The 9,443-nt window shown below is 44.9% G+C and overlaps 1 protein-coding gene across 3 annotated transcripts in view; it reads left to right on the top strand.

Annotated features, from left to right (window-relative positions):
* Positions 1–628: 628 nt before the first annotated feature.
* F13A1 (coagulation factor XIII, A1 polypeptide) overlaps positions 629–9,443 on the top strand; it is a 161,199-nt gene continuing 152,384 nt past the window's right edge. The window contains exons 1-3 of one of the 3 annotated variants that reach the window (XM_011962645.1): positions 629–735; positions 877–948; positions 2,798–2,945. In XM_011962645.1, coding sequence (XP_011818035.1) covers positions 2,816–2,945 — 130 coding nt within the window. In that variant the 5' untranslated portion in view covers positions 629–735; positions 877–948; positions 2,798–2,815. Of the gene's footprint in view, positions 959–2,797; positions 2,946–9,443 lie in introns of all 3 variants that reach the window. The other 2 variants (XM_011962644.1, XM_011962646.1) reach the window with 2 other exon arrangements.

Here is a 9,443-nt window from a genome sequence, read left to right as displayed (position 1 = left end):
AAGAAAGGAAGAAGAAAAGAGAAAGGAAGGGAAGGGAAGGGAAAGGAAAGCAAAGGAAGGGAAAGGAAAAGGAAAAGAAAGGAAAGGGAAAGGGAAAGGGAAGGGAAGGGAAGGGAAGGAAAGGAAAGGAAAGGAAAGGAAAGGAAAGGAAAGGAAAGGAAAGGAAAGGAAAATTTTAGGAGGAAAATTTTCTTTTCTTTCTCTCTAATTTTTGAACATGCACTAAAATGATTTTCAGAGAAAATAAAGTGTGATTTTCTAATATGCATGGCACTATTAAAGATGTTTACTCATGTTCCTTGGGGCTAGGCATCCCATTCCTGCAGGAAGTCTTGTGGTTAGGCGGTGGCTGTGGCTCTGGGATGATTCAGGAATGCAGACCATGCCTTATTTGCAGAGGAGGGACACGTTGCTCTCACTGGATGCATGGTCACAACTGTCTGGGTGACCTGTCTGTGGGAGGGCAGACCCCTCCTGCCAAGCCACAGTAGCAGCCGACCTGCAGGCAAAAGCATTCCTTTGTAAAGGAGACCCTCCCAGACCCTCTGACCAAAAGGGATGGGTGGGAACTTCCTGGCACTGCAGGGTCCCTTGCCTGGTACTCCCAGTAATGGGGGGTTGGGGGGGCAGAACTAGGGGTGGGGATGGGGAGGAGAAGCAGGAATGAGAAATTGGGAGTCAGAGGGGTAAGTGGGAGACAAGGAGGCACCTGCCGGGATAACAAGCCAGGATGAAGTAAATAGAAAATCCTCAGAGCTCCCTTGCTGGGCTCCAGCTGTGGAGAAGGGGGAGGAGAAAACCCTGTGGGACAGGGGCGGAGGGTGAGGGCTCCTCTTGGGAAGTTATTTAAGAGCCAATTGTCTAGTCTTTCCGGAGTCCGTTTGAGGAAGTCCCCGAGGCGCACAGAGCAAGCCCACGCGAGGGCACCTCTGAGGGGAGTGCCTGCAGGTAAGCTGCCGTCCCTGCACCCTAAGAGCCGGGGGCCCGTGCGTCTGCCTCCTGCACCTCGGTTTCCTGGGTGAACCCGCAAGCGGCTTGCTCTGGGCCCTGTGGTGCCGGTCACAGGCAGTCCCACTTGCCCAATCCTCGCTTGCCGCCCCCAGCTCCGCACCTGCCCAGCCCAGCTTCTGAGCGGGACTTCTCTCAGGCTCTCCACGGAGCTCTCCTGAAGCCGTTGCTTGCTTGGAAGGCCACCAAATGGGGATGGGGGAGTCGGGGGTGCTTCCCCGAGGGACAAGCCCCCTTTCCTCAGGGGAGCAGATTATGGAGCTGGAACACAAAAGGTGAGGGGAGTGGGACCAAGTGAGCACAGCCCGCCCGGCATCGCCTTCCTCCATCCCAATTTGGAGCTGAACTTCAGCCACTTCTCCTCCTTAGACACGCCCAGAAGCGAGGGCTCCTGCCCGCCGCACGCATTCACCCAGTCAGGCGTGCACCTGGGGCAACCCACTTCTTCCCCTTAGCAGTGTGTCTTCCAACACTGTTCTGCACCCCTAGCCATGCCACAGCCTACCTTTGGTATTTCCCACCAGAGGATGGCTCTCTCCAGCCTTCTCCCTATCATTAACCCTTTTTCTGTCTTCTCCCTCCCTTCCCCCCTCAGCTCACCAATGACTGTAAATATGTTTATCTATACTTATGGGTACCTATTCACACCTCATGCAGTCAAACACTCCTGTCTCCTTCTCAGACCAAACACCTTAGGCGCGGTTGTCTTTTCTCTAGCATGTTGTTAGTGTTCCACATGTCTCTGGAACCATCTCTCTACTCTGGTGGCCTCTACAATGGGGACTCTTCATCTCTTGGGGGTGTGCCTGGTTTTTGAAAATAGCCAAGTCGCCAGGAGTCATGACTGGGTAATCCAGGGGATCAAGGGGGAACCTTCATTGGGCCCAGAAACAAAGTCCCCTTCATTTGGTCAGTTGGTCAACAAGTACTTACTGGTCACTGACCTTCAGGTGTGTGTTGTTTAAACTGGCTCAGTGCCTGCACAAGCTCCAAAGGAAGGGGAAGCAGGCTTGGGGCATGGGAAATGTTGGCAACCCTGACTTCCTAAGCCTATTGATAGCCCTGTTTAAAATTGCATGCCCAACCTCTCCACCTCCTTATCCTCCTCCATGTGGTTCTGTTTCCAAAGCAGTTCCTACCTCCTCAGACCCCTAACTGGGTTTACTTATGACTCTTGTTGGGCTCCATCCTAACCCTACCAGATAATCTGTCAGAGCAAAAATTCTGTTTTGTTCTCTGATGTATGCCATGTACCTAGATCACAGCCTGGCATGTTGTAGGCCCTCAATAAATATTGGTTGAATTAAATTGCAAATGTGAATTCTTTGGAAGACAACATTTATCTGGACATGGTTGTGTGAGTTTATTCTTCAAAGTGACTTATAATCTCATAAATCTCTATGAAATGAACATAGATACAGCACATGCATATGGCAGGAAAGATTTCTTGCGAAGATGCTGCTGTAGGATTATGGAAGGTGGGGGAATCCGGGTCTCCACAAATCTTTTAATTTTTATATTTATGTAAATAAACCCCTTTTCTTCTGCTTTCCATATGTTTTGACACACACAAAATCTCCCCAAGATCCTTGGGGAACTGTATTCCATCATTAGACTAATCATTGCTGCCACTTCTCAGTTTTTATTTATGCAAACCGCAAAATGTGTTGCTCAAGTGCTATCACACAGATATGTCTGTTGCTCTATTTTGGAATCCTTGTCTCAAATGTTACTCACTTTCCATGCCTTTTCTGTTGTCTTTTGTTTGTTTGTTTGTTTGTTTCTGAAGGACCTTGTAAAGTTAAGAATGTCAGAAACATCCAGAGTCGCCTTTGGAGGCAGGAGAGCGGTTCCACCCAATAACTCTAATGCAGCGGAAGATGACTTGCCCACACTGGAGCCTCAGGGCGTGGTGCCCCGAGGCGTCAACCTGCAAGGTATGAGCATACGCCCCCTCCCCACCACTCCGGGTCCAGGCACAGCTGGGCCCTGGCCCCTCTTCCCTGCAGGTAAACATCCTCTGTCTACACTGGGGTTCCCACAAAAGGAAGGCTGCTGTCAATCTCTGGTTTTATAAAGGAAGGAAGCGAAAGCTTTCTTTTAAGCGGTGAAAGCACCAGAGACCCAGAGCCTTGTCCCAGTTCTGCCACTTACTGACCTTGTAACCTCAGGGAAGTTGCTTTGTCTTTCTGCCACTCAACTATTTCCTGTACAAAACCAGAGTGCTGGATTAGCTAGGGCCTCTTCCAGCCCTACTGCTCAATGCTGTAGAGAATTTTCTCTAGCTGGAATATTCCACTTCCAAAATATTGTGGCTGTTTTGATTGTCTGGCTTGCACCTCCTTCCTTCTCCCTCCTCCCTTTTCCATCCATTGCTGTGAATTTCAGAGCCGGGGAGAAGTGCCAGACTCTGACAGTAATAGAGATAGAAGCCCTCTATTTCTCTCCAGAGCAGCCTGGTGAGCTGGCAAGGCAAGCTGCTTCCCCAGCCTCTTGCCTCTGCCTGATCCCTAGAAACCTGCTCCGGGTACAGCAGCCAGCAGTTGACCTCCTCTCAGCCCTGTCAGCCCTCTCAGCCCTGTCAGCCCTGACAAGGCCCAGGTGCCAGCACTGGTTTGATGATACAGACATCATTACCCTGGGCCACAGCAGGGACATTCAGACTCATGTCCCTGAGTGGCATAGCATTCATGCACCAACATCCAATTTTACTCCTAAGGGTGTTCTGTGCTGAGTTTCACTGGGGATAAAACATCCATTTGCTGGGATAGGTGAGCATGGTCATGCTGGAGCTGTGTAGTTGATTCCTCTCGTTAGAAGGAGACCAATGCCTGAAAGCCCAGACTGATGCATCGCTCCATATAGCAAAGAGAAAGGAGAAGTACAGTTTATTCAGCAAGCCAGACACCTGCCCAGGTGTTGTGGACTGGTGTCACTGTGTTACTATCACACTAGATGATTTGATATCAAATAGTGAAATCAGGGAGGCATCCAGTACATCCAAGTTTGGGAAAAGAGGTTCACAGAACAGAAGAGCATCTTCAGTCAGGTGGTAGAGTTTGAGGGACTAAGATGAACTTGTAGTTCTGAAGTCTCTCTCCCAGCTGGGTGCCACTCTTTAAAACCCAACCATGACAGCCACAGAACTGGGTTTAAGAGAACTTGCTAATCAACAAGTCCTCATCCTCATGTTATAGGTTAGGAAATAGAGGCTGAAGGTAAGCAGTTGATATTCACTCCTTGCCCAGTCTATGAGTCTTTTTCTTTAAGAATGCAAATAAAATTGAAAAGCCTACAGACATCAAATTATTAAGCAGGTTGCCTTTGTGTATTCCATCTTCTAGCAAAATTCCCCTGTGGCACAGAAGACTCTGGGCCCCTGGAAAGCGGGTGCAGGCACTGGGAGAAGTGAGCAGTAAGAACGTGAGGAGTAATGACACAGCTGCCCTTGCCACATGAGGAGTCAGGACACAGCCACGCTTGCCAGGATTGGTGGGGAAAAATGGGGACCTCTGCAAAGGCAGTGCAGGGAAGCAGAGAGCAGAGGCAGAAGACCTGGCTTCCTGATCCACATCTGCCCCTTCTTGCTCATTCTGGGAAAGTCATATAGGTGCCCAAGTCTCAGTTTCTCCATCAGCAAAATGGAAGCAATGTCTGCTTCACAGATTGTCATGAGCATCTAGTGAGCAGTGTCTATGATCATGTCTGAGCCACAGCACATGACCAATAAGTGTTCATTGACTGGGAACGTGCAACTTATCATACCCCAGCAAGGTCAGGAACACACTCCAGGGAATACTTGTTCCTATGGGAACATGTACAACCTGTAGCCCCCATAAATCTGATATCGGAACAAAATGCTGCTAGTAAGACATGAAAACTGTCAGAGAACATGTGTGGGTAGGCCAATTAAGAAAAAAAACCTGGGGTTACTGCTTTTGTTGATTTCTGGAGGCAGAGGTGGGGAGCAGCATAACTGAACTATTCTGAAAAATTAGTCATGATTTATTTTGCAGTCATATGTATCCACAACCCAAGTGACATTCCGGGATATCCATTAGAGGCACTGGCATAAGAGTGTGAATGTCCGGTGACTGTAGAATGAATGAACAAAACAGTCAATCACTTGTGAACTGAATGACTCAGATCTAGTGCCATTATAATTTATTATTAATAACGAGCTCCAGATTTCATACATATGCATTCATTTAATATTTTTCACACAGACAAGATAAGTGTTACATGCTCTGGGGATATGGTTTCTGAAGCCCAGAATCATGACAGCAAGTCCCAGACGAGGACAGGAAATAAACCTGCCCACACACACATACACCAGCACACAAACCATCGGAACAAGGAGGTCTATCTCCTGGTTACCCTTTGCATTTCAGATTTATGTTTAATTGTTCTAAAAGCAGGTTTTCTGGCACTATATATCAAGTTTTCTCCCTAAGGGACGAAATTTGCTAAGCGACTAAACCTTGGAAAGCATAGTCATTCATTTTCAAAATGCCATCTTCATGCAGTTCACTCAGTAGCCACTAGTGGCCTCTAAGAAGCCTTGTATCCGTGGTCACCAATCTGCGGATGATGACTGTCTCCGGAAGCACCAGCCCCAAGAGAAACTCTTGTCTCCATTTTCTTCAGTGGCCACTCTTCCCGTTAGCAAGCTGCTCTTGTAATATTGACTGAGAAATGCAGAGAGGCAAGAAGAGGAAGCGGGGGGAAATGGCTGGCTTTTCATTTCTAATAGTTCTGCAGCAGAGAGTCCTGCCCACCACTGTGTGTGATATATACAATGTTATAAGGTATACTGAGTGTATATAGTACCCTTAAGTTATAGCTTTGGTAACATTTGGTTGAGAATTATTTTGGTAAAGTCTATATTTTAAAATGTATAAACTCAGGTAAGTTTCCTCTCATGCACACCATGATATTCAAGAAAGAAATGAAATATTTGAGGTGGGCACTGAAATCCCAGAGGTGGGGCCAGCTAGTCAGTGGTAGCGTTTGACATCCTTGCATGATTTTAGGCATCCTTAATGTCACCCTTTGAATTCAGCTGTAGCCAGGAAAGGTACTGAGACGATCTGCTGAGATTTGGATTTGCATCAGTTTCTAATAGACCACTCTGCAGGCTTAGTTGGTGTTTCTGAAAAATCTCTCCACTGCCTGCCTGGTCTGAAAGATGATGTGTAGCTGGAAATGTAACATTCCAGAAGAAATCTTATGTTGTTGGTCTGGTTTGGCTTTATATTGTGAACAATAGGTGACCATCTGTAGCAGCAATTGGAATCATTTGACAGTTCTAATGTATTGAGTTAAAACTGGAAAGCAAGCCTGGCTCTATGAAAAAATTAAACGTAGGTGGGTTCTAGTAGTTTTTCAGGCTAATGGGGTCTTATACCTTCCTGAGAATCTCCTCCATCCCACCACTCCTTGTCAGAATTAAATCAACCAATTAATGATAAGCCTCCTCTTTGTGCAATCTCTGGATTGAAGGTTACTGAGAGACTTAGAGGCATTCAGTGTATGACTGAGAAATGCTATTGTCCAGCAGCAGTTCCTCCTTTCACTGAGTTCCTGGAAAAATATATACTTGTTTTCACATATGTGTCAGGAGCTGCTCCAGGTTCTCCCTGAGGACATAAAGTTGAGTCAGTCAGTCCCTGGCCTCAAAAAACTGTCAGTGTAGAGACAAAATAAATAAAAGATCATTGCAATTCAGTGTAATAAACACTGTGACTGTGATTTATGCACATTTCAGTGAAATAACTGAAATCAATGTCTAGTGGTGTGGTGGAGTGGGGAAGAGGATGAGGAGGACTTCTTGACACAAGGATATTGGAGCTGGGACTTAGAGGATGAGTAGGAGTGTTCCTGACAGGCGAGCACATGGAAAAGTGATTGCAGTAGAGGGAACAGTATGTGCCAAGTGAGGAGTGACTAAAAGACGAAAGAAAAGATACAAGCCTGGGAAAATACGGCAGGTATCACACCATAACAAGGCCTTGGGGATCTTGCTTTCCTCCTGCAGATAATGGGGGACTTGAGAAGGATTCTAATTAGCAGAAATACATAATCAGAATTATGCTTTACAAAGTGGTAAGGAGGGCTGGGCACTGTCGCTCTTGCCTGTAATCCCAGGACTTTGGGAGGCCAAGGTGGGCAGATCACCAGGTCAGGAGTTCGAGACCAGCCTGGTCAACATGGTGAAACCCTGTCTCTACTAAAAATACAAAAATTAGCTGGGTGTGGTGGTGGGTGCCTGTAATCCCAGCTACTCGGGAGGCTGAGGCAGGAGAATCACTTGAATCTGGGAGGCGGAGATTGCAATGAGCTGAGATCCGCCACTGCACTCCAGCCTGGGCAACAAGACCAAGACTCTGTTTCAAAAAAAAAACAGTGTAAGGAGAAAATGGGGAACAGGAGATACACTTGGATGCTGTGGAGATACTCCAGGCTAGAAGAGGAATAGACCAGAGGGATTTTAGCCCCTGGAGGTATGGGGCTCATTTCTCTTATTCCAGCTTCCTCTGAGCACCTGAGCAATGCTTCAATGTTATAGCATCCAGGATGTATTAATAGCAACACTTTATAAATTAAGCGACTTAAGAAAATGTTTTTAATCATTCTAATTAAGGACACGTTAAAATTCTGGGCACCCAAAAGAAATGTGAGAAAGAGGTCTTTTTCCTGTTTGTTTGTTTTTTTAAATAAATAAACAAACCAGTTTCTCTTGGATAGCATTTATGCTTATAGTTTAGTAATAATGTTACCAAAAATTGCATGGAGAATTCAGTTCACCAGGGAATTCCTAGAATATAAACCTAAACATTTAGCTTATCTGAAGATCCCATCTGTGACAGGTATAATCATTCTCTGAAGAATATTTTACAATCTAGGGAGACAATAATTTACATTTTTTCATATTAGAGAAAGAGTAGGAGGACAGGGAAGCAGTTGCTTCTCCGGAGATTTTTTTCTTTTCTTTTACAGTTCATTATCCAGTATGTTTGGAATTAGGCTAAATTGTGTTAGGTAGACATTTTGAAAGCTGTCACTTTGAAAGAGCGAGCTGCCAAGTTTCTAGCTACAGTATCTCAAAAAAAAAAAAAAAAAAAAAAAGGCGGCTTAGCAATGAGCTGTTCCATTTTGCCAGGAACTAGGTTTGGACAGGGGAAGCAAATTCATTTCCTGTTTGTGGCAAATGGAGCCTGGATGATGATAAGGCTTTTTCCATCTAAACTATCTTGTTAAGCCAATAAACAAAGCAAGAATCAATATGCTAGATTAATCAATGCTCGCTGGAACCCACTCCATGGCAAGGGACATTTCCTAGGCAAAATGGACAATGGAATGGACTATGATATTTTTATGTCTGTGTTCATATTTTGTGACAGTCATCTTCAGAGTCTTTGTTACTACCAGCTGTTATAAGAACCAAATACTTGGTTGACTTGTGTGTGGTTGACTCATGGGCAATGAAATAAATTCTGTTTAATTGGTGGTATTGGGGACCTCACCTCTATTCCCAATACTTTGGACAACCCATTAAGCTTCCTCATGTCTTTTCTATTTGACTACAGTCAAGAACATTATTCCTTTAAACTCTCAACCTCTCTGTGTAGCTTTTAATCTTTCACTTTTTAGCCCAGTTTTATTTTTTATGAAATGTCTTTCTTTGTTTAAATCATTTCAAGATGGACTTTTTTTTTCTTTTTTTTTGAGACGGAGTCCTGCTCTGTCGCCAGGTTGGAGTGCAGTGGCACCATCTCGGCTCACTGCAACCTCGGACTCACAGATTCAAGTAATACTTCTGCGTCAGCCTCCTGAGTAGCTGGGACTGCAGCGCACACCGCCACACCCAGCTAACTTTTGTATCTTTTTTCGGTAGAGACTGGGTTTCACCATATTGGCCAAGATGGTCTCCATCTCTTGAACTCGTGATCCGCCCACGTCAGCCTTCCAAAGTACTGGAATTATAGGCATGAGCCACCGCGCCCAGTCCCCGAGACGGACTTTTAAGAGATGATACAGGAAAGTTTTACATATCACTGCCTTAGTTTTTCCCACTTATAGTACCACCGTGATTTTATGTTTTTCCTGAGGCATTGACTTGTTAAAGTGATATTGCAACAGAGAATCAAAAGGTCACCAAAAAAAAGTAACATGTTAAAAAACATCATGCTTAAAATTAAATGTCAAAAATATACCAATATAGATGATATAATTTAAAACAATTGATATTATCAGCTGTCATAGGAACCAAATACTTGGTTGACCTGTGGATGGCTGACTCATGGGCAATGAAATAAATTTTGTTTTATACATATAACTTTACACATACGTAACTTTATATATATGTATATCTAAAGTTTGCTTATATATAAGATATACACATATATAATATAAAATATTGTTTGTAATATGTA

The sequence above is a fragment of the Colobus angolensis genome, unplaced genomic scaffold (genome assembly GCF_000951035.1).
Source record: "Colobus angolensis palliatus isolate OR3802 unplaced genomic scaffold, Cang.pa_1.0 Scaffold6, whole genome shotgun sequence".
Lineage (NCBI taxonomy): Eukaryota > Metazoa > Chordata > Mammalia > Primates > Cercopithecidae > Colobus > Colobus angolensis.
Note: the sequence above shows the minus strand (reverse complement) of the source record. Positions and strands in the feature narration are given on the sequence as shown.